This window comes from Topomyia yanbarensis, chromosome 2 (genome assembly GCF_030247195.1).
Source record: "Topomyia yanbarensis strain Yona2022 chromosome 2, ASM3024719v1, whole genome shotgun sequence".
NCBI classification, from domain to species: domain Eukaryota; kingdom Metazoa; phylum Arthropoda; class Insecta; order Diptera; family Culicidae; genus Topomyia; species Topomyia yanbarensis.
The window spans coordinates 130,200,908-130,226,199 of record NC_080671.1 but is presented as its reverse complement, the minus strand read 5'-3'; the positions used below and the strand labels follow the sequence as shown (position 1 = coordinate 130,226,199).

At 38.9% G+C, this 25,292-nt stretch overlaps 3 protein-coding genes across 3 annotated transcripts; 1 reads left to right on the top strand and 2 right to left on the bottom strand.

The window, feature by feature from the left end:
• Window positions 1-1,900: 1,900 nt before the first annotated feature.
• LOC131679752 (craniofacial development protein 2-like) lies at window positions 1,901-3,091 on the bottom strand. The gene is made up of 2 exons (XM_058960497.1): window positions 2,282-3,091; window positions 1,901-2,203 (listed from the first exon to the last, which is right to left on the bottom strand). The coding sequence occupies exons 1-2, from the start codon at window positions 3,089-3,091 to the stop codon at window positions 1,901-1,903; spliced, it is 1,113 nt and encodes a 370-aa protein (XP_058816480.1).
• A 5,951-nt stretch (window positions 3,092-9,042) lies between these two features.
• LOC131681320 (uncharacterized) lies at window positions 9,043-9,553 on the top strand. Its single transcript, XM_058962063.1, has one exon. It carries the CDS (start codon window positions 9,083-9,085, stop codon window positions 9,422-9,424), a length of 342 nt encoding a protein of 113 aa, XP_058818046.1. The 5' UTR covers window positions 9,043-9,082; the 3' UTR covers window positions 9,425-9,553.
• LOC131681315 (uncharacterized) lies at window positions 9,548-18,980 on the bottom strand. The gene is made up of 3 exons (XM_058962056.1): window positions 18,641-18,980; window positions 18,156-18,559; window positions 9,548-9,835 (listed from the first exon to the last, which is right to left on the bottom strand). The coding sequence occupies exons 1-3, from the start codon at window positions 18,848-18,850 to the stop codon at window positions 9,589-9,591; spliced, it is 861 nt and encodes a 286-aa protein (XP_058818039.1). The 5' UTR covers window positions 18,851-18,980; the 3' UTR covers window positions 9,548-9,588.
• Window positions 18,981-25,292: the final 6,312 nt, after the last annotated feature.

Below are 25,292 nucleotides of genomic sequence, written 5' to 3'. Positions count from 1 at the left end.
ATTATCGCTTTGCATTCGATGTGTATAGCCAAGCTTACCCAGAGGCCGTGTGGAATCCGGCCATAAATTGAACCGCTGGGTCCCTGCTCCCATGTCGTAGGAGGCGACTAAAAACAGGAGTCTCTAAGTCAAGGTGTAGTTTCGTGCCGAGGATTTAATGGTTGGAGGATTTAAAATATGCCAGTCGCGCACGGTATTTTTGGTACTGTGTTATGCGAATCTCTGACACACTTACTTACATACTTTTATTCCTGCGCACCCCTGGTGGTGCAAAGGGCCGCTGTGAAAGATCGCCATCCTAGGCGATTGCCTGCCAACGCCTTGACCTGCTGCCAGGTCAAACTTTCGTCGACTTCTTTTATTTCCTTGTTGAAGCTGCGCCACCATGAGCCTCTGGGTCTGCCTCTGCCGCGATGTCCTGCTAGGTTCCAGTCTAACGCTTGCTTGCAGATTTCGTTTCCGCCCCTGCGCAGAGTGTGGCCGACCCACCTCCACTTTCGTTCCCGAATTTCTGTCGCTATCGGCTTCTGATGACATCGACGATGGAGCTCAGCATCAGAGATCCAGTTGTGAGGCCACCATGCACGAATTATGTACCGCAGGCATCTATTGATGAAAACCTGCATCCTTTGCGTGTTCTCCACTGTTACGCACCAGCTTTCACTGGTATGTAGTAGTACAGATTTCACGTTCGAGTTGAATATTCGGGTTTGGTGCGTCGACTAATCTGATTGTTTTTCCAAATATTTCTTAAACTCACAAAAGCAGCCCTCGCCTTCTTGATCCGTGCTCCTATGTCGATCTTGGTGCCTCCATCAGACGCCATTTGGCTACCAAGATATTGGAAGGTTTCGACATTCTCCACTGCTTGCCCAGCTACCGTAAAACTGGAAGAGTTCACCGTGTTTATATCCAACGATTTGGTCTTGTTGACGTTGATTTTAAGACCTGCCGCAGAGGAGCGATCGGAAAGATCATCAAGCTTACTCTGCATGTCAGAGCGCCATTGTGCTAGTAGAGCAACGTCATCAGCCAATTCGAAGTCATTCAGATGCTCCATAGTAATAGGTTGCCACAGCAACCCACGATTTGGTTCACGATCAATCGCTCCTACCAGGATCTCGTCGATTACGATGAGGAACAGTAGCGGTGATAGAATACATCCTTGCCTAACTCCAGCCACGACCCGGATGGGGTCAGACAAGATACCATCGTGCAATATTCTGCACGAAAATGCCTCGTACTGTGCTTCAATTAGACCGATGATTTTCTCAGGGACTCCCTTGCGTCTCAGGGCTCCCCACATATTTTCGTGATTGAGACGGTCGAAAGCTTTTTCGTAGTCGATGAACACTAAGTAGAGAGACTCTTGGAATTCATTGACTTGGTCCAGGATGATACGGAGCGTGACAATATGGTCCGCACAGGATCGTCCGGCACGGAATCCTGCCTACAGCCGTCGGAGAGTTGCGTTAATCTTCTCCTGTATCCGGTTAAGGATCACTTTGCAGAGAACTTTGAGAACTATACACAGTAACATGATGCCCCGCCAATTAGCGCATACAGTCAGGTCACCCTTTTTGGGTACCTTCACTAAGGCCGGAAAAGGCGCGGTGTCCCAGATATTGTAGAATAATTGATGCAACAGTTCTGCAGATACTACGGGGTCAGCTTTGATCATCTCTGCTGATATGCGATCGACCCCCGGGGCTCTGTTCGATTTCATGCTCCGGATGGCTGCTTTTATCTCTTGCAATGATGGAGCTTCGGTGTTGACGCGGGTAATAGGTCGTACCCTTGGCGGATCATGCCGAGTTGTTGGTGGCATGGCCGACACTTGAAAAAGGTTTTCAAAGTGTTCGAACCAGCGTTTCAGCTGGTCAGCGCGGTCGTTTAACAACTATCCAGACGTGTCTTTCACGGGCATCGTAGCATTAATCTTTGTCCCACTAAGGCGGCGTGAGATATCGTAGAGGAGACGGATGTCGCCAGTGTTTGCGGATTTCTCACCTTCGTCGGCTATGGAGTCTGCCCACGCTCTTTTGTCCCGTCTACATGAGCGTTTCACTTCCTTCTCTAGAGCCGAATAGCGCTGACGGGCTGCGGCTTTGGCTCCTCGTGTTTTAGCTCGCTCAATCGCGGCTTTGGCGTCCCTTCGTTCCACTATCTTCTTCCATGTGTCATCTGTGATCCACTGTTTTCTCTGGGTACGAAGCTCACCCAGATTATTCTCGCCGGTGGCGATGAAGGCGTTCTTGATGGCTGTCTATTGATCTTCTACGCTTCCACCTTCCGGAATATCTGCAGCATGGTTCTCCAACTCCTCGACGAAGGATCTTCTTACCGCAGCATCTTCCAGACGACATGTGTTAAACCGACGCCCGATGTTCTCCTCCTGTCGATGAATCCTTGCAATACGCAGCCGGATCTCGCCGATTAGGAGATGGTGGTCGGACGCTATATCGGCGCTACGCTTGTTACGCACATCAAGGAGGCTCATTCTCCATTTTCGGCTGATGCAGATGTGGTCGATTTGATTCTCCGTGAAGCCATCACGGGAAACCCATGTCACTTTGTGTACTGGCCGATGGGGGAAAAGCGATCCCCTGATCGCCATGTCATTGTTGCCACAAAACTCTGCAAGCAGCTCTCCGTTTTCTCTCATTTCTCCGAGGCCATGACGTCCCATGACGTGCTCATAGTCCGAGTTATCGGAACCCACCTTCGCGTTGAAATTGCCCATGCAGATCTTCATATCACCTTTCGGAATTTTATCCACGACAGCATTCAGTTGCCTGTAAAAGTTCTCCTTTTCTTGCATTTCGGCAGCATCAGTTAACTCGTAACTTTGGATCATGGTAAGGTTTCGAACCCGTGTTCTGAATCTGGCAACGATTATTCTCTCATTAATAGGCTCCCACTTCATTAGCGCAGTGTAGGCGTGCGCGCTAAGCAGGAAGCCAACTCCACGGTGACGAGGAGCGTGTTCACCTCGTAGACCAGAGTATAGCATAATTTGACCCGACGGCAATCTGTGTTCTCCAAGGTTCGGCCAGCGGACTTCGCTCAGTCCTAGGATCTCAAGCTTCATGTGGCACGGTTCATTGGCAAGTTGTGCCAATTTACCCTGCTGGGCTAGGGTTAATTCATTTCAAGTTCCAATTCGTGTCCTTTGTTTCATGCTAAAGGTCGTTGCCGTTAAATCGGTTTGAAATCTTTCTTTTTCGGTTTCTGGAACGGTTTTTGAGTTTCGGGAACAGTAGGTGGTTAGCCTAAGGTTCCCTATCACACCGTGATGGGGCTGCCATCTTGGATATAGCTCCGGGGAGAGCATTTCATGTTCAGCCGCTGGATACCAGAACAAACGCTGTTTGTGCGCAGTTTTGCTTAGAGTCCCTCGCTGGCTCTCGGACGATGATCAGCCGCCTCTAACATGGGGATCAGCCGCTGCTGTGGGCCGCTCCTAGCCTGGAGAACAGACGCTCGTTCAGGTTTGCAGATGCAAACCCCTCCTTCCCTGTCAGCATACGACCAAAGTTCCCACCGGGGTTGGTTACCCAATCTTCCCTAAGGTTGCTCATACCTCAACCGGCTCCGCGAGGAGGTAGAGATAGGAGTGGCAGAGTAAAGACTAAGGACCATTAGAGAGGTCTGTAATCGCGTAGACCGCAATTTACCAGCCAATCTCTGACACAGTGAACCGTTATTTTCTTCGCAAATCATGGTAATCAAATGATCGTGTCCCATTTAAACCCGGTATGGATCGCTACATGCATGAACATTCCAACTTGCTTGGTGTCCTCTAGCTGTATATGTTGGAAATGAAATGTACAGTTCTCTAATCAATAATGGTCAGGTAGCACAAATCAATCTCCTTGGAAAGCTTGGCGACTAAATTTCATGGATATTATCCAACTGTTAGTCAACTAGACGACTTGGATGACGTCGTGGACACACAAACTCGTTCATAGTAGCATCCTACGAAGAAGCTTGCCCACTTCGTACTGTTAAATCGACTAAAGGAAACCCCTTGGTGGAGGACTGAGCTTGAAAGAATAAAGAAGGATATGCGAAGAGCTTGGAACCACCGTCAGTGTGATGGCTCCAGAACATTCAGGTCAGCTCGTAGTGCATATAAGAAATATCTTAGATCTGAAGAGCAGGCTGACTGGCAAGACCTATGTACTAATATCTCTAATCTGTAAGAGACTAGCAAATGAACTCCTTAAAAACCAGGGGTGGTGTTTGCGTGATGGGCGAAAAAGGTGTTCTTAATTGTAACTTCGACGTACACTTTCCAGTTTGTGTCGATCCGGAGCTGAACAATGTTCACATATCTCATTGATTCGGACTTGTGGGTATTAGCCTCCACATTAGTTACCACTGAATCGGTCAAGTGGGCAGTTGACAACTTTGCTCCATACAAATCGTCTGGAAAAGATGTATTCTTTCCTGTCCTGGTGCAAAAGGGATTTGATATTCTCAAACATGTACTGAAAAAGATTATGCTTTCCAGTCTTGGTAATGCTACCGTGTATATCCCGAAACCATGGCGAGAAATAACTGTTATAGTTCCAAAGGCGGCAGCTCAAGCTATGAAGAAGCCAAGAGTTTTAGGCATACCAGCTTAAGTTCTTTTCTTCTTTCTTGGAACGGATAATCGATCATCACATCAGGAACGTTAGCTTTTTTGAATATCCACCGCACGTGGCCTGAAGCGGACCCTAGACGTGCAGAAATATTGACAATAAATCATATATTGATCAATATATTGATGGTGTAAGGTCATCTTGAAAATATTGATTCTGTAGAATTAAAATGGGATTGATGGATTGGAGCAGTCTTGTCAATATATTAATTGACAATGTTTCTGTCTCGTGACGGAAGCACGTGTTTGTGCTGCTGTCCACTGTCGTTAAATTAGATTGGAACAATTTCACTCGCTAGGTAGATACTGTACTGTATTCCAAGCAGAAATCTTTGCGATTATGTGCGGGATATTGGTTTTTCAACAGAGCTTGACCGGGAAGTTCTAAGCTTCTGCTCCAACAGGCAAGCTGTAATCAAGATCCTCAACTCGGACAAATCATGGTTCAAGCTTGTTCGGATCTGAGGATTAACAATCCTTAGAGCAGCATTTTTTAGTTGGCAGCCTAAAGATAGAATAGTATATTTTATTAAATTTCAATTTCATTGTGTAATTCATAGTCTTACAAATTTTGTTTCTCCTCCTGCAGCCTTAAATAGACTCTTAAAACGGTCAGCAAATCGCGTTCGCCGGGTTTTTTGGTAATCTGCGGTTAGAAGTTTCGAGAATGCTCTTAACTTCCATAAGTTTTGAATATTTATGTATGTTCGGTAATCGTAACTAACCTTACTTTTAACTATCTTCTATTGTTCTACACCACGTGGAGGTGTTCCTGGCATTCAATCACCTGTACATATCTTTGCATGTTAGGTTAAGACGATATTTGTATAATTAGGTTTACTTACGTATCTTAAGTTTTAAGCGATCCTGTGATACCGAATTAGCGTTAAGATTATCATTAACAAATTATTGATATTTAGTAGATTGAACAAATTATAGGTTTAATTAGCACTAGTTCTTATTCCAAATTCTTCACTTTTTATCTGTTTAGAAATGACAGCTTGTCCCGTCATCAATTTTCTCTACACACTGTACGTATTGCTGTGTATAACCCACCCAATCCTACAAAATAGGGGGTATGATATTTGTAAATATAGGGGAGCTTGAGGCTAGTTGGCGGTTGGGGTAAGTTGGCGGAATCCCTTTTTCTCCGTTTCTTTTAGACATATAGCGCTGGCTCTTCTTGTGCGCCTCTAGGTATGTGAAACCCAATGCGTTTTGCTGCAAAACATTTTGTTTTGTAGAAGTTGTGGGCATTATTGTGGTTTCGAACATACCAAGTAAATTTTCTAAATTTTAAACACTTTGTGCTATTTGGGGTTATTTTCAATCTATTTCCCGAATATTTTTCGATAGTGCTTGAAAAGAGCTTTCAGTATCCGCATAGATATCCACTAGCCACAAACAAAAGTTATTTTTAAATAGTTTTTTTTACAGTACAAAAATAGTCATCAAAAAATTTTATTTCTGGTATTCACTCCAAAGTAAGAAAGTCTTTTACTTGTGTATCTCGTCAATGCAGGAGACATTTACTTCGATCAAATCAAAAATTTACTTTTGAAAATGGAGTACGCGTCAAAGTCAAAATGCCGGGTTATTGAAACTGAAATGTAATATCAAATGTCGGTTAATGTACAGTTTTCTTGAAAAGACATTCAGCACGTTCCAAAACGACCGCTAAGTATTTGAATCTCCAATTGATTGCTTATTTGTTGGCCTACCCATACATACCGCCAACATACCATGGGGCCGAAGTAAGTTGGCGAGTTTTCCGCGGCATATATTTTTGTCTCTAAAAATAGAGACAATGCATCAAACATTTTAATAAGATTTAGAGATGTTTCCAACAGTTTGTTATGCAAGATCTACCTACACCAAAGCGGTAAAAAAAATGAAAACTGAAAACACCACCAACTATCCCCGGTCTCCCCTACCCATAATAATATATTTTTAATACCAATTTTTGATGACACTCCACTGAGCCTGAAATTCTTGTTATTAGAAATCTTGAATCATTTCAAACTTCTTTAATTTACTTTATTCTGATAGAGAATATATTATGAAACAAGCCCAAGAAAAAATTGGAATCGGGACGGTTCAATAAGTTGACCCAGAGAAACTCATAAATTCCCATTCTACAAAAAATTGAATAACTTTCACAATTTCCATCCGGTTTAAACTGTTAAATGCTTATTTTTGTTGTTTATTAGTAGGTTTTAATTTCCCATAAAAATATAGTTTTTAGGATTACCTTATCTTGCTCAAAATCTTGACCAAACGTTCATTTTGCTTTTAAAAAATGAGGACAAATTAAGAAAAAGTTCAATAAACGTCAGAACCAGTAGTCGCACTATAACACAATGTTCAAACGACCGAAAATGCATTCAATTACCTTAAATTCAACATAATAAAATTTAATATTGATGCACTACAACCGAAGATATTTGGATTTCACTGAACGTGCTTTTTATTGTAAAGGTCAAATTCATTTTTTTACTATAACTCGAAAACTGCTCTACTGTTAATTTTTTGGATTTCATTTTAACATTGAAAATGACCACCACCTTATTGAGTTCAGAAATGCTGTAAACTAGTGTAATTAGTGGAGAGAATATTATTGTACAATATTCAACTGGATGTTTGAATGAATATTTTTTCTATTCACCACGAGTCGCATCAGGTTCATTTTCAGCCGTCTACCAGATTGAATCATTCATGAATGAACGGCCCATCTCTAATTACGAGATATCGCCCACTGGCCGTAGAGATAAAGGAAATGTACAGGTTGGATGAGGTTCCGAGAGCCGAAGAAGCTACTGGAGACACTGAAAGAACGCTGAAGCACCTGGTCGATCGCCCAAAAGTTTCTGTTGCAGGATGATATGCCGGTTCCAGAAGATTACTTGAGCAAAGTTGTTTGTAATGTGTTTTGTGTTAAATTTTGAAATGTTTGTATTATGTATCTTGTATTTGTACACTAAGGCAAAACTCATAGCGAAATTCATAAGATTTATCTTATGATGAATAGAAAAGTACACTAAGGCAAAATGCCTAGCGAATTTCATAAGATCCATCTTATGATGACTCGAAAAGTAACAAAACTATGTTTTCATAAGATTAATATGAAAAACATACGACTTGTATAATTACCTTAACATTTTATAAGTTATTGCATATGCCAGTCATTCGAGTTTCATACGAGCATCTTATGATTCTCATAAACATAAGAGAAATGTACAATATTGTCTTATGATAATTCAAAGATGCCTTGTGGAACATTAAATCATAGCAAACCGATTTGACCAAATAAATGCTGTTTCGTAAGATAATCCTATGATTTACATACGTGCTACGTGTGGCTAAAAATTATACGATATTCCTATGAAATTCGCTGTATTTTTTGCCTGAGTGTAACAAAACTATGTTTTCATAAGATTAATATGAAAAACATACGACTTTTATGATTACCTTAACATTTCAAAAGTTACTGCATATGCCAGTCGTACGAATTTCATACGAGCATCTTATGATTCTCATAAACATAATATTGTCTTATGATAATTCAAAGATACCTTATGGAACATGAAATCATAGCAAACCGATTTAACAAAATAAATGCCGCTTCATAAGATAATTTTATGATTTACATACGTGCTACTTGTGGCTAAAAATTATACGATACTCCTATGAAATTCGCTGTAATTTTGCTTAAGTGTATCATGTTAACGTTGGCTAAATAAATGTTTGTAAAAAAATAAAATTCTTCAAAATGAAAATCCTTTTACGAAATAACGAGCTATATTAAACGGTAAATGAATCAGGGGGTCATTCATGTTCATTTTAACAGTTTCTGGACGAGGGTGATTAATTTTAATAGTGATAGAGGATAAGTGAATATGACCGTATACTCTGGTACGGATTTATATAAAAGTTGGATAAAATATTACAAAAAAGTTAAACGAACCAGAAAAATGGTTCTTGAACGTAATGCATGAAAACATATATATGACGTCAACAATTCAAAGGAGTGCACTGTGATCGAATGTATCAATTAGGGTAACATACTTAAGTAAATATAATTTATTACAGTTTAAACCTGCAAGTTGTATAATCTTGATTTCTTTTTACTGGGTGAAACCCCCCGGTAAAGGTTCAATTTAAGAACTACTGTTCAAAGTAATACAAGATAGTCAAGTTGATATCAACTCGTTAACACCAATCTTTACACCCTATTATCGAACTCCAGCTGTCACAATTTTTTCGAAAAATCAACCGCCTGGCACTAATCAAAAATCTTATCAAACACTTCCGTTTGCTGTGAATCATTACCAGCAACTAGATAACGTTATTTGGACCCTATAAAAGCAGATACCTCAAGGTACCTATCATCAGAATTGACCACAATTCGGAAACGTTGGATACCTCTCGTTCAAAATGCAGAAATCTGTCATCGCTAGTGTCGTCGTTGCGGTTGCCCTGTTCGGAGTAATCCACGCGTCCGATTTGATTCTGGGAACCATCAATTCTGGTGACAGAGTGCTACATTCCCAAGGGTATATGGCTCCTGGTGCAGTAAATCAAACCGTGAGTCGTCTTATTGCCTACAACGGCACCGCGAACATAACGGCAATTCGAGCGTACGATCGATCGGTGAATAGGACTGGCATCGCAACCTTACAAAGCGGAGGACTCGGTCAAAGGAATGCAACCATCTTTGTGGCTGGATACCGGCACGGAATAGGATACGACTATCTGGTGGAGATCTACGGGCGATAGGCAGTGATGTTTTGGTTTCAATTAAAGTGACACTGCTATCTTTGGGGAACAATCGATATCGTTATGAATTATGTAATGATATACAGAAGGCGGTGATAAAAATTTGAGATAAAAACATGATAGTAACAATTATGACTTATTTATTGCTATAACTGGCAAATTATTTACTCGTCAATCCACTGAAAGGGTTCCGTTGGGTAAGTCCTCAACCAGTAGGCGAAATCCGTATGCCGAAAACCGAGCTTCTCGAACATTCGTTTGGACGGTATATTACCACTACTAACCAGGGCGAAACAGTCTTGTTGCATAGCGGCAAGTTTGTTGGCCATTGCTACTGTGACAATCGTTCCGTAACCTTTCTTGAGATGCTTTTCGTCCACCTGAAGGGCACCGAGTGGTCCTGCTTGTAATCTGAAATCGGATGAAATCGTTTCGGTAAGCATAATAACTAATCTAATTTGTTGTTGGCTTTCACAAAAAAAAATCAGCGCAGCACCCGTTAGGATACCCGCTATAGACATAGAGCGTATATTTTCACAATGATCCCTGGACACTAATGATAAATTATGAACCCAGAGAACTGACGTCCAAATTTGAACAAATTAGTATACTACTGTTAAAATTATAATGTGAACATGTGAAAGATGTTAGCGCTACCGTACCAGTACATACAAAACTGGAAAATTTCATGTTTGGTCATTAGGTCCAAATAAGCGTCTCCCTGTGTTTACTTTCTCTTCCGCTATTTACTCGATCACCTTTTGTTTCCGCTAAACGTGGTCTTTCAAAATATACTAGGAAATTTCCAAAAAAAATGGTTTGCGCAGTAGTTATCGGAGGAGGAAACTCAGGAAGGTACTACTCATTTGCAGATTGGATCTAATGAAAATGTCTTCAAATGTAATTACACCGGCAATTTATCTTACTATCTATTCAATCGGATGTCAATTCGGTCAAAAGCAGAAAGTCATCCGGCGGCATGTACCTTCAATGGCCTGCGATAAGCCAAACCGAACTGAGCGCCATATTTTTTTTAGTATTTTCGTGTTAAAATGCATTTTTAAACAACTTATCATTAACATAGCAGATTAAGGAACACTTATTTGCTTTCGTTTGCTAATTGTGTTCTCAAAAATAAATAGATGTGAGTGTTGCTGGTGCTGTGATGGGTGCGATAGCGTTTTTAGAGCATGTATCTCAAAGTGACTCTTGGTCCTCTTTGGTTTTACACCGGCCACATATGCAACGACAGTCTCAATTATAGCTTCTGTGCTAGGCCAATCGAGACATCACTCTGTACCAGCCAGTTGCCTTATGCATTCACACATGTTTAGTGAACTGTTTGGATTTAATGTTTAACTGGCGCCAATTTGGTGTTAGTTTGGATCTATCGTGTAACTGGCAGCAAGTTGCACAGTGGTCGGAAACGCCAAAAAACGTGAACTGTGAATTAATTAGAGGCCAAACCATCGAATATATTCACAGGATGTCTTTGGAGGAATTGTTTGTATAAATATTCCCCACAATCTAATAACAATTGAAATTGTGCTTGGCTTACTATGATCCAACTAAAAAAATAATTTTTTATACTGACGAGATAGAAAATTTGTGTCTTCGACAAAGTTTTGGGAATGCTCACAAAGTTTTGGGAAGTTTTGTTGAAGAACTTGAGCTTGTAGGAGTAAAGGTTATCGATTTATAAGATGTTTTCTATGACAACCCCCTTAAATCCAGTTTTTTTTAATATAACTTCTTTCATTGTGACTTTTCGTGCAAACTATGTTCAACACAAATGTGTAGGTATCAAAACTACATAATATTGTCGAAGACTGTATGTAAAAATACTCATTTGTTTCAAAGTTATTGAAGATTTTTACATTTTTTTTACACCAACTTCAACTACGTATAAGAAAGAAAGGTGCAAACCAAAATTCACGAACAGGCACTTTTTTAACTCTCTAAACTATGCACAATAAAGCTAAGAAGGTTTGGTGCGTGGCACTCTAGTACCCCATGAATAGGGTTGGCTTACTTTTCACGTTTTTTGACTTTTTCCATACAAAAATTGGCAAAAAAAATTTAAATGAAATTTTATTTTCACGTATACCTGAATATTTCAGATTTTATAAACGTGGGAGCAAAAATGTAAAGTTTTTAATATCATTGGAGATTTCAAATTAATATATACTCAAATAGACATGCCATAATGCATTTAATGCTTACAAAAGGATGTCATACCATTATTTATTAAATTTTACGGAAAAAATCAAAAAAAAAATGTCGAAGAATGTTAAACGAGTGTTATGTTCGTTAGTCTATGATTAGGTTCTGCATGCTCATGATTCAGCCATTTTCTACTAGATTTTTGAGATCTTACATCTATAGTTCATAAATATACGATTTTATTAGATAAAACTGATGATGTTGAATAATATAGCATGGGAAATTTAGAAAATTAGCTAAACAATGCTTATATCCTAAGCTCGAGAATACAGACCATTGGAATCGAATAGTTGACTAGGCAAAAATAGATCTACTTGCGCTTAGCTATAGCCAAGAACTGCTTCTACTGGTTCATGAGAGGTATTTAACTCTGGGGTCCGCGAGAAGCGTCAAGAAGCCAAATAAAATCGGAAAGCTTTGGGATGCTGCAGCAAATTATGATACGAGTCACTGCGCCTATACAAACAAATGGTAGATGGGAGACGGAAACAGCAAGGTCGGATCAGGAGTTCCCAATAATCTCCTTCATTTGTGGTAGATTAACAGCGAATTTCGTGGAATCAATTGATGGACAGCACAGCTCCAGTTTCGCTGCCGTCATGCGTCTAGTGATCTGCAACCCAGTCCCTAATGACACCACGATTATTTCTCCAGGTAATGCCAAGGAAGGTAAATGCCCCCCGAAGCTACACTCGATACTCTGCCCCCTTAAAGAAATCTCCGCTTCCGGTTAACCGATGGCTACAGCTCCAGTTCCGCTACCGCCAATCGTTTAGGGATCAGCAACTCAAACCCTGATGACATCATGATTGTTTCGGGTGCCCGATCGTCCGATGGTGATTTATCTCAATAGCTAGGAATATACAACCAGAAGATTCACGAGCTGTTTCGGATCAGGATATTATTGTGCTGACAGAAGCATGACTGAAAGACGATGAAAACTCGATAGAGTTTTTCGGTCCTAGGTACACGGTATATCGCAAGGATCGTGATAAAATTATTTCCGGCAAAACAAGGAGTACAATACAAAATTTTTGCCTTTCCAAATGACTACTACACAATTTGGTAGCCTTTATTGATGAATTTGTTTCGTTTATAACCTGCATGAGCCATCAGTCTTAGAGGGTAGTAAGAGCTATAAATTATTGTCATAAAGGCCAAGATATTTTTATTCATATATCTGAGAATTCGTAATATCTATCGGTTAGTAGTAAAATCATTGCTCAAGCCATTGGTATGTTCTCAAGACAAAAATTGTTCAAAATTGTATCATATTTTCTTACACATAGTTCGGTGTAAGGGTGCTACTAAATTAAATGTCTCGATGTATTTAATCAGATCAGATGTACTCAATATAAAAATTTGTCGGTCATTGAATATGGTGAAGAAGTTTAAAGTATGCTGGGACAGAAACTACGGAATCTCAGATCATTTTCTATCTGGCATGTTTAAAAAGCCGACAGTTAGTTGTGCAATTATTTATGAATGATAATAATAACTACATATTTAGGATGCATCAGGATTCAGCTCCATATTATAGCAGCATAACGAACTTACTTTGTAATTGAGATGCTTTCGCGAATCCAATAATAACCCGAAACCAAAACTACACAAAGTTCATTTGACAGTCGTTGTGGGTAATGTTGTCAGAACTTTGGTCAAAATTAATTTATTTGCCGTGGTTTCAATAATCACAATTTGTGGTTTTTAACCGCTTAAGTGTTATGATGGAAGAGTTATATGGGAAATTTCATCGGGACCGCACTAACAAACCTGTAACTCCGGAGCCGAAACTCAGATCGGGATGAAATTCAATAGCAGCCAATTGAAGCATTGCATCTATCATTTCAAATTTGGAAGATGGTGGACATCGGTCAAGAATTTTATGAAGGATAGGTGTGAAATTAACTGTGAACAGTGGCAAGTTCTCCAGGGGTCAAGACCGTCCTAAGTGGCCAATGTGATCAAAGCGACTACTGGCCTGCAAATCTATGTATTTTAACGCATTTTTAGATTATCTAGGTATCATGGTGGTTCCAGTTTATATGTTGATTTACTATATTACCGCACTTCTCATTCAGTAACTCCGGAACCGGATGTTGTATCAGAAATAAAATCAAAAGCAATGCCTTTCATCTGAGACAAAGTTTTTAGAAAATTGGATCGATTATCTTCGAGTAACCGATGTGCGATTGTTGGTAACATACATACATACATACACACTCACGAGCACATACACATTTGCCGAACTCAACGAATTGAGTCGAACGGTATGAGTTTCGGCCCTTCGCGCCTCTGTTGAACAGTTCATTTTTAGTGTGATTTAGAACTCATTACAATTAGTTTTGCATCATTTAGATATAATGATTATACCGGTTTGTATGGGAATTTCGCATGTGACCGCATACTTCAACCCGTAGCACGGGAACCAGAATTTCGATTCCAATGACATTTAATAGCAGTCAATAAGGATGCTGTAGCTTTCATTTGAGAAAAAACTTTGAGAAAATAGAGGCAGACATTTCAAAGAAGCTGATGTGAATTCACTTCAGGAACATAGCCAAATCCTCGAAGCTTCCGGTTCCGCCGAAGGTGTCCAAAGTGGTCAACGTGGGTTTGATTGGGAATCAGTGAGCTGAAACTGTAAATCCAAGCAATTTAGAACATATATTATGAGATTTTGCATCTTTTAGATAACATGCTGATATCAATTTAGACGGGAATTTCATGCATGATAGAACTCTTCAACCCGTAACTCCGGAACCGGAAGTCGAATTTAAATAAAATTCAATAGCAGCCTATGGGAACGTTGTACCTATCATTTGAGACTAAGTTTGAGAAAATCGGTTCAGCCATCTCCGAGTAACCGATGTGCATATTTTTGGTAACATACATACATACACACATACATACGCACACACAAACATTTTCCGAACTCAACGAACTAAGTTGAATGGTATAATAGGCTCAGCCCTTCGGGCCTCCGTTAACAAATCGATTTTCAAAGTAATTGCATATCCTTTCTATAGGAGAAAGGCAAAACTGGTTGGCCGCCGGGCCTCGAAGATCCATTTGCCTTTTTGAGGGCTAAAAAATATTTTAGCATTTCACTTCATACAAAGTTTTCCTCAAGCGATTACAATAAAGTTTTATCGTAAAATTGATATCCAAAAATGATCATATAGACGAATTTCGAGCCAACACGAACAAATGTTGGCAGCACCCTCTCAGATTTTAATGAAACTTTCTGTACATGATAACTTTGTCACAATAAACCACTTTGAATACTTTGCTTTTCCAAAAATGACCTGCACTGTCTTTTGAAAAGGGTAAAAATTTTTTTTAAATTTATTTTTCAAATGGCTATAGTCTAAAAATGACAAATCCTACAAAAATATTCTAGGAGTGATTTTCACAAAATTAGTCAAATTTTTGAATAAAAATATTGAAAAAATTCTTCATCGACTCCTACACTGAAAAAAATTAACTTTAAAAATTTAAAGTCAGTTTACAAAAAACCTCATCTTAGATTTGGATGAAATTTTGTTCCAAAATAGGTAATTCTGTACCCTATCTACTGTCAAATATTCAAGTTGGGCACATTCAAGGAAAAAAAAGTTATTTAAAAAAAACTTTTCCTTGTCCAAACTGATTTTTTTTTTCAGTGCATCGAAAACTAAACCAATTTATCGAAAACTAAACCAATGATAGTCATAATCATCTCAGAATCCCATTTCCGAACCAGCTAGTTGCCTGATACATGCAAAAAGTATCAGTAACGAATTTGGTATAGCATCTCGGACTGGACTGGAAACGAGGCCGAAGGGATTCGTTTAACGGAGATCTGGTACTAAAACACTTAGCGCACGACCAGACAACATGTTTAATATCGCGATAACCGCCACCACAAGCGCAGAGACCGCTCTCCACGACCCCAATACGCCGGAGATAGGTATTCTACGTATAATTATTGTACATGACCTGAGATATCCCCCGAAAGAAGTCATGACCCTCATTCATTCTCTTGGACCTTTGATACCTTTGAGATTCCTGAACATCCATCGCTCTACGAAATTTGCCAATTTTCGAGCGTCCTCTGAGAAGAAATATTTAAAAACTCGTTGAAGCTACGCGATCTTTCATAAATATCACCTTCTCATTACCGGAATGGAGCACTGCGAAAGAACTCAAACTAAGGTAATCTGCTACGATTTTTTAGATAAAGTACTCAAAAAATCCCATGTTGGAGGCGAATGACCTCAAGGTTAAAAAAAAATCCCATGTTTTCTCCAGGAAATACAAAGAGCGCTTTCCATGGTCCATCAAATGGAGAGCCTTCCGTAACTGTGACTATGTAGGCATGGTCGTTGATAGGTAAATATTAAACCATCAGTTTTTTAGGGAGAATGTTGGCAGCACAGCCTCTTTTATGATTGCTCTGTCATAATGATCAACATAAAAGCGATGCACAGTTGTCATCATATGACGAACGTTTTGTGTATTCCAATCACAGGATGATTCTGATACACAACGTAGGCCCTACCACTATACGAAACATTGTTTCTCCGTTAATCCGTCGACGGACTGATGCCAACAATTGCGTTTTTCAGCTTTCATCATGTTTTTCATTTGCATTTGTAGCGTCGCGTATATTGGGCAAAATTCGGGCGATCCGACGTTCAAAAGTCCCTTTTGCGTACAATTCTATGCAATCTCTGCCCACTACGAAGTAGGAGACTGTTCACGGTTGTTCGCGTCGGGTACTCGTTTCGTCTGACCTTTAATCGTAGCGCAAATGCATTGTGTAAAACCTGGGGGAATATGTAGGGACTGAAATATAGGGACACTTAGGGTTTTTGGAGTCCCATGTGGAAATTCCTGCTAGTTTCTAAGATTACCGAGACCAGGAAGTACTTACTTCGGTTTTACAAGATGTTCCCACAATGGGTTGATCAGACCCTCGCTCTTTGTAGTGTACAAGGAAATGTAGAAATTGGTCGTTTTCGGTGGCGTACCGCTCTTTTGCATTTCTTATCGGAGCGTTCCTTAAAAGAATGTTTCGTTTTGTCCACACAGAATTTATATGCGGGATATGTCTAGAGATTATGCGGAGTCTCTCCACAGTAGGATAACTTTTCATAATTCTCTCCGCATTGTCCATAGCGTGCCTTATTCCTACAATAAGTCGCTGTAGCCCTAATTGTTTGCAGCGACGGCCGTTCATGCCGCGCGGCACAAAAAGGCGAACAGGTAGACTAGCCCCGTCCAAAAGATCAAAGTTTGGATGAGCAAATTCGGCGAAAGGTTCGAAATGAGGCTGATGGAAAAAAGTTGTTTTCATATACACCTTAATTTCTCCTAAAGGCAATGGCTAGCGAACCAGAATTTTCACTGGCCGAATCAAAGGGTTCTTGAAGGAGCGAACCTCATACTTCGCAGTTAAGGTCGCTGTTGGAGACTACACCATCAATCTTTACGTCCCGGGAGGGTACATAGACAAGATACTTCTTCGTACAGGGCCAAGTGGTATTTAGTTAAATCTCGCATATATCGATGATGTTAAATGGCTTATCTTTGCCCTCATTCAACTTTGTTATGAATATCTAGCAAATTCGTTACTGATACTTTTTGCATATATCAGGCAACTAGCGGTTAGAAAATTGGATTCTGAGATGATTATGACTATCATTGGTTTAGTTTTCGATAAAAATGCACTGAAAAAAAAATTCAGTCTGGACAAGGTAAAGTTTTCTTCAAATAACTTTTTTTCCTTGAAAGTGTACAACTTGAATTTTTGACGATAGGTAGGGAACATAATTACCTATCTTGGAACAAAATTTCATCCAAGTCAAAGATGGGGTTTTTTGTAAATCGACATTAAATTTTTTAAATCGATTTTTTTCAGTGTAGGAGTCGATAAAGATTTTTTTCGATATTTTTATACAAAAATTTGACTAATTTTGTGAAAATCATTCCTACAACATTTGTAGAGTTTGTTATTTTTAGACTTTAGCTGAGTTATTAGCAAATCCTGTTTTGCTGGAAAAGTTTCAGTAAAATATTTTGCTGACATAACAAATTTGTGTGTAGTCGTGAAACATCAAAACTCTTGAAATAAACCAATCACCCTTCAGGAGAGGTACCAGTATTTGATACCGTGATAACAAAATGTGTTACTTACTAGAATGACAACTAGAGTCAAGATTCTTATACATAGGGTAATTAGCCCGTTTGCACCCTATCCAAATTATCACCCTACCGAACGTCAAAACAATCAAAATGTCTAGGCTAATTTGCTAGGTTGAAAATTAGGACACTTGATTCGAGTTACTTTCAAAATCATTTCATGGCCAATTTCGTTATATGATTGTTAGTAACGCAGCAGGAATTAGTGATGCTCCCTCTCGAAAAAGGAACAAAACAGACTCAAACTGTAAAACTTCAATTTGACCGGAAATTTTACGCAACCAACCTGATCCAAATGAAAATTGAATATAAAAAATATTACCTGAAGCACCAAGCTACCAATTCACCACTAGAGTTGTATAATCCAACATTCGGGTTCCAAGCGGCTAATCTCTGCAAGAAAAACAATGACCCCACGTGTTTGTTGGGCCAAACTGCATCCGCTTTTGCAGCATCTTCCTCTGTAAGGCTACCCAATCGAAAGCTTGCTGGCACATCGCTAGTCAGCTTGGCAGATTCTTCCTTTGGCATGTAGTACAGATAAGTGCAGCTGTCGTACTCCTTCCGAAGGCCTTTCGCTTCAACCACATTAATCACTGCGTTTCGATGCCGTGCGAGGAATGAACTTACTTTGAACCCTCGGCTCCAATCGAGCAAGTGCATTGCTCGCTCCAGTACGTCACTGCTGCTGGGAGCAAGAGTATACAGAAACAACTGATAGCGATCCTGCAATTGGAATGCAATGATTTCACCAACGTCAAGTTGTTGCCAATAGACACAGTTGCGCTCTGTTTCACACTTACTTACCACTATCACGTAAGTCCCATCCGTTCGCCAGTTATCATTGAGGCTGTAGAATGTCAGATGCTTGATGTGGGGATCTTTCTGGTGCCACTGAATAAAATTATCCACAGTGTGATAAGCCACAAGATTGGAGGGCCAATTATCACGGTATAAATCACGTAGTTCAGGCCAATCTTGGGGCGGTATTATCGACAACGAATCGGAATTGCTCATCGTGGCAGGTAAACTGGAAAACTGACTGACGGTGGACCTAGTGCACACCTCGGAGAGCGAGATATAGTATACAATACACTCTTTGGGTGAGCAATTGAAGATGTAGAGCGGATAAACAGAGCCATTACTATCATTACATCACACAATCGTGGTTGAGTGTCGGGTGAGAGCGAATAGAGTAAAGAACAGCGAGATAGCAACTAGGTAGGGTAATGAGCCTATTTTCGTCATGTTTCAATTATCATTCTATCCATTTTTAAAGCTGTTGGTTAGAACAGCGTCTGCCATCTTTGTTCAACGCATTGAGTCAAATGGTAGGGCAACAATAGGGGCATTCGATTCGAGTTTTCGTTGCGCCCGAACACGAGCATTTTACCGTTTTGAGGGCATTTGTGTTATTATCTTGGATCTTAACAATGGAGAACAGCTGTTTCCTATGCGAATTGCACGCATTTTATCAATTGTAAGCGGAGTAATTAATGAATTATTGAGGCACCATCTCTAATAGGGTGAAAATAGGCACTTTACCCTACGTGTATATAAAATGTTTTTACTGAGCAAATGGTTCACCAACCAAACGTTTGAAACGAGGCAGACCCATGATAACAACCTAAACCAGATTTGGCGGCAGAGGGAGTAATACGCACACCCACACATTATCTTTTACATTTGAGAACTTGTTCACTAGTGCGCAAGATAGATCGTGAATTTAGAATCTTTTCTCGAAATCATGCATTATATTGATATTTCTGTGAAGTTGTTCACGTGAAAATATTAAGAGCATGTACAAAATTGTATACATTATAAACTATATTCTGTAAGTGGAAACTTATTGCATGATTTAGTGAAATATTTCACGTCGACGAATCCTGCGCCGCGATAGTTCACGAGGCATGAAAAGATCCATGCAACAATATTCTGAATCTTGTAAATATGTTTTGGCTTCTTCACCTAATTCGCAGCCATATCACAAGTCGACATTTATGTTTATAAAGTTGTGAATTAGTTCACGGACAGAAAAATTAAATGGTAGAAACATGACGAAACCATAACGAATTTTTTCCAGAAATGATTAACAAATAAAATTAATGAAAATAATAAAATGAATAAAGCGAATAAAAAGAAAAAAATGAAACAATACGTTAATTCATGAAATAAGAAGTATAGTCAATATAAATCATACTAATTATTTTTTTTTTTCGAGAGTTGTCCTACTGGAGCTGTAGAGCTAGGTTCTCGGAAGGGCTCCCCGTCAGAATCACATACTACAATTTGCAGACGAGACAGGCAATGTCGCCCAATAAAACACTGCAATAGGCCAATTGTAGCGGGCCGTGATTCTGAATGTGATATTCTTTGTACGGTTCAGGCATGTGCGGGCGTAGGGACTCGGAATCGCGTGTATCATCGCGGAGGGCTCGAATATTTGTACGTTAATGTGCTCGATCGCGTGTGCGTTTGTATGTCGCGTGTGCTAACGTGTAACTTCGCGTGCATAAATTCTATTTCATAACCGTGTGCCTTTCGCATATTCGCGTGTGTTCTAGAATGATCGCGCGCGGACCGTGAATCTGATACTTAATTTTTTGTGTACGGTTCAGATTCCAGAAGGAAGTGGGTTCTTCCATATCATTAGAGATCCCAATCATGTCGTCGTAGAACGCGTGGTCTAGTGGATATGAGCTTTATTTTTTTTTTTGATTGGTCCAACTGAATGTATGGACCTAAATTGCTAGAATAAAGGTTAAAGATTTCTGGACGTGACCGATTCATGATCGCGCATTTAAGGGTTGGCGTTTGAGATCGCGTTTGTAACTTCGTAAGTACTAAAACGTTCACACAATTGCCGCAGTGTTATCAAGTTTACGCGATCGCAGGCATAGGTGTGCGTAGATGATCGCGAAGGGCTTAAGCGTTCGTATGTTGACGTATTTGTCCCGTGTGCTCGCGTGTATGTGACTTCGCGTGTATAAATTCGATTTTGAAACCCTGCGGCGATTTATATATTCGCGGACCGTCATTCTGATCTTTAGTTTTCGGTGTACGGATCACATTCTGACAGGGAGAGAGTTACCCCATATCACTAGAGTTTCCGGTCATGTCGCCATGGAACGTTTTGTCTAGTGGATATGGTAGTTATTTTTCAATTTTATTATTTTTTTAATAATTAACAAGGACCTAGATTGTTTGTACCGAGGATAGATACTTCCGGACGATCCCGATTCATGATGGCGCGAGCGCGGGAGTTTGTAGGTTGACACTTGAGATCGTATTGGTAAGTTTATGAGTGCTGAGATTTTCACCTTATCACCGGGGTTTAATCATGTTTGCGAGTTCGTAGGTTGCTTGGAAAATCGCGAGGGGCTCTAACGTTTGTGCGCTGACGTGATTTTGTAACGTGTGTTCTTGAATGGTTGCGCGAACCGGGAGTCTGATATTAAATTTTCAGTGCGCGGTTTGAATTCTGGCAGAGAGTGGGATCGTTTATATCGATAGGGTTCCCGCTCATGTCGCCATGAGACGTGTTGTCTAATAGGTATGGGCGTATTTTCTTAATTGGTCCAGCTGAAGGCATGGACATAGGCTTCTAGGATCAAAGATAGACTTTCGGACGTGACCGATTCGTAATCGCGTGCACGATGGCATTTTTGTAGGTTCCCGCTGAGACCGCGTTTGAGAATGTGTGAGTGTTAAGACGTTCACTATCACCATCGTTGTTGATTCAGCTGAAGGCGGGTGTAGAATGGCAGTATAGGACTCGAAAAGAAGAAATAAAAGACAATATATGAGAGACGTAATAGATTAGATAGGTACAAGATACAGCTGAAATTATGATCATCACATGAGACATACATTAGTACTTCAAACACTACTAATACTTGAATAGCCAATCACCACACATAGCACATCCTTTCTCAATTATCTATTTGTTACTGGTTGATTGTTGGTTATGAGCTGGTGAATAGAGGAAAGGTATAGAACAGACAAAAGGCTCATATCAGCCCTCCCGGCCTCCTCGACACACCACTATCGAGGCGTATTGTAATCAACATCTTGAAGCGGGCTTCTTATATAAATCAAATCCTCAGTAGTCATAATGTTTGGTGGATTATTAACATGAGAACTAATTAACCTCTAGTAGTAGAACTTGGTGCAAATAAAAACTAAAAAGAGCGAAGGTCCTTATATTTAGATAACTCTATTGAATATATTGTGGCTTGATGATGTTTACAATACCGTCAATCCCATCAACCTGCGAGAGGGAAAATGAATAAAGCGAATAAAAAGAAAAAAAAATGAAACAATACGTTAATTCATGAAATAAGAAGTATAGTTAATATAAATCATACTAATTAATTAAACAAAAAATAAAACGATTAAAATAAATAAAATTAATCCGATGAATAAAATAAATGAAATTCCTAAAATGAATACAGCAAAGATCCGTTTTTATCAGCCCCTTGGTGAATTTTTTATACTGATAAAATAGAGACATTGACATAATCGAAACATATTCTAACAAACCAAAACTATTTAAATATTGTTCTTCAGTCCCTTGGCGTAGCATCATAACCGTTTCTGATTATTTAGTAAAAATATCCCTTAAGGGGGTTTTGATAATTACATATTGGCATTTTCCTTTATTTTTCCTTTTTTATTTCTACTAATATGTAGTCAATTTTTATTGTTACTTTTTTTCAAATGAGAGTAAGAATGTAAATATACAGATCGGAAAACAAGAAACAAGCTTAAAATCTTACGAACTAATCTTTTGTCTTCCGCTGGCAGGAGTCGAGCATAGGCAGAGTTAACTAGTAACTCTGCCTAAGCTCGACTCCTACCAGCAGAAGACAAAAGATCATTCCGTAAGATTTTAAGCTTGTTTCTTGTTTTCCGATCTGTATACTTACATGCTTACTCTCATTTGACTACTACGACTCTAAATTTTTTTATAACTTTATGATACTAACTATAAGTTAGTGTTTTTTAAATAGAATGTGCAAAGTTTGAAATAAATCGGGTAAGTAGTTTTTAAACGGCAGTTAATACCGCAATTCGTGATTTTTTACAGAGACGTTATACAAAAAGCCTCGTAAGTGCTTATCAAGTAGCCGTTAAGACGCATTGCGCATTCTTATTGGTTACCTGGGTTAGCACTGATTACTGACATCTTCTAAATTACGTAAAAATTGTTAAATGAAACATTGATGACACCACCAGAATAACTACGAACTATAAATATGGGTGAGATCGATAATTTTAGCATCACTTGCTTCCGATACATCGAAGAGAACATATTGCACGTACCTAGACTTTGCCGAAGACTTTATTTAATTTTTTTCTAGTTTTGAATTACCGAAATTTATTCGATTCCTGTCAAATTTTCGTAAAAGTTTTGTCAGCAGCAGTGTGAATGGCCTATTGTTTAGTTTCTTCTGGCAGTTATATTTGCTATGATGCTTGCAGATACACTTTCTAAATCCATTCAAATATGTTGACACTAATCTGCTAGATGGTAGAGTAGATGGTTTAACAAAAATAATTTGCTCTTGATATTTTTTTTGCCAAAATCAACAAACTTGGGAGAGATGTATGACTTTTTGAAGTTGTAATTTTTGTTTGATTACAAGTTTGTTTTACAACAATTTGTGAAAGAGATTCAATTGGAGTTGTTGCACCTATCGTTGAAGATTGTAGGGATTACGAAGACATAAGGTGTTTTCGAAAAAGTTGTTTTATTCAAACCGAAATAATAGGATCAGAGTGCAATTCCGAAAGCACTCGTGCTGAGTGTATTGAAAAGATAGAAGGGGTGCTTTTGAGGCGACTTCGATTAATTGATTCTTATTTCCTCCCACGTGATTTCTGATCATTTTTTTCATTTTATTCCACATCAAACAAAAACAGACCGAGAGGCCAGTTCAAACTAGGCTGAACTATACTACTAACAAATGTAACAGCAGCAATATTAATGCTTTTATTCAACCATCCCAATTAGGCTGAATTACGAGTTGACTAAATGATTCTGTTACCAATACTATTACCTTCATTCATTAAGCTATACTGCATGTCTTCAAAAGGTTGTTTCTACTTATACATTTGCCTTTATACCACCTTTGACTTTTAGCTGAATTATGTGTTTAATAAAGGTAATTGTTCCTACTCTAAAAGTGACAGGATAAGTGGTTTGCATGACTATTGGTAACCGAACTTTTTTTACTTTTAAGTGAAGAACTTCTCAAATTAGCACATTTAGAACCCTTTTTTTTTTAAATTTGTTGCTTCAACGGTTTGCTCTTATAACATTTATACGGTTTTTTATAATTTCATGTAGTTGATTTACAATTTCAATTTCGTCCTGAAAAAAATGTCATTGCTAACAAAAAGAAGTTATCAAGTTGGTTCGATGCAATAGCAAACCTAAAAATCATTCCAATGACTTGCATATACATACAGACTTAGTTGAACTCAGCTAAATCCCCGCACAGCCGAGTAATAAGTAAATTTTTCAATGTACAATCTTACCAAATCACACGCGTCCTTGTGTATGTAAATTTACTTGTTAATCGAAATGGTCTGTTTACTTGTAAAACATGAATATTCTTATATGGATCACTAGAAAGACTATTTGGTCGAACGTTGCTGTAAATTTTTGACACTAGCATTGTTACCATGGATTTTTTTTTACTTATCGACTTGCAGACAAAGGTACAATGAGTTTAAACTTATTTTCATTCCAATAAAAAATAATTGATATAAATATATAAACTATTGAATTCGAACAGCGTCTTCCGCTTACCACATTGAAAAGAAAATTATTTGGCAGGGAGTGGTAAATAAATCGAGGAGATTGCCAGCTTAGAATTATAAATGGCTTCAATCCATCATTCATTTACCACCTCTTTCATATGACACCCATTTTCACTTATCTAAATGTTTTGTGACAACCGTCAAGTCCTCATGTTAAATACAAAAACCTCTACAATCATCAGTTTTCGAAACTAGTAAATTGTCTAATTTAAATTTCCCGAATGTTCTAAAAATTATCAAATAAAAAAATTATCGGATAAAAAAATCGTAGGTTGGGATTCGAACCCAAGCCAACTAGGTTCACTCAAATCTATGAAAGGCTACTGTAGCCTTTGTACAGACTCTATTCAGCAGCCTAGACTTTTCGGTACATCAGTGAAATCTTAAGCATTCGATGTATGCAAGATTGGTGCAGACAGTGAAGTAAGTGCTTAGTATTCAACAGGTTGCGGGTTCGAATGCAGGTACGTGATATGATATCCAACAAGGTAATTTTTCTCTAACTGTAACGTAACATTAATAAAAAAGATAGCTTCCAAAGAGATTGATGGCGTGTGTAACTTGAAATTAAATATCTTTTTAATATTTTCCTATTATAATTCTCTCAGCTGAATAGCAGTAACGAAAAGGT

What these genes read in the sequence shown, in the direction of transcription:
- LOC131679752 (XM_058960497.1), bottom strand. Translation starts at nt 3,091, where the DNA reads ATGAAGCTTGAGATCCTAGGACTGAGCGAAGTCCGCTGGCCGAACCTT. An exon ending in ATATTCCGGAAGGTGGAAGC is followed by an intron (nt 2,204 to 2,281) that starts GTAGAAGATCAA and finishes CTTCGTACCCAG; the next exon opens with AGAAAACAGTGGATCACAGA.
- LOC131681315 (XM_058962056.1), bottom strand. Translation starts at nt 18,850, where the DNA reads ATGAGCAATTCCGATTCGTTGTCGATAATACCGCCCCAAGATTGGCCT. An exon ending in ATGGGACTTACGTGATAGTG is followed by an intron (nt 18,560 to 18,640) that starts GTAAGTAAGTGT and finishes TTCCAATTGCAG; the next exon opens with GATCGCTATCAGTTGTTTCT. An exon ending in TTGGTAGCTTGGTGCTTCAG is followed by an intron (nt 9,836 to 18,155) that starts GTAATATTTTTT and finishes ATCCGATTTCAG; the next exon opens with ATTACAAGCAGGACCACTCG.
- LOC131681320 (XM_058962063.1), top strand. Translation starts at nt 9,083, where the DNA reads ATGCAGAAATCTGTCATCGCTAGTGTCGTCGTTGCGGTTGCCCTGTTC.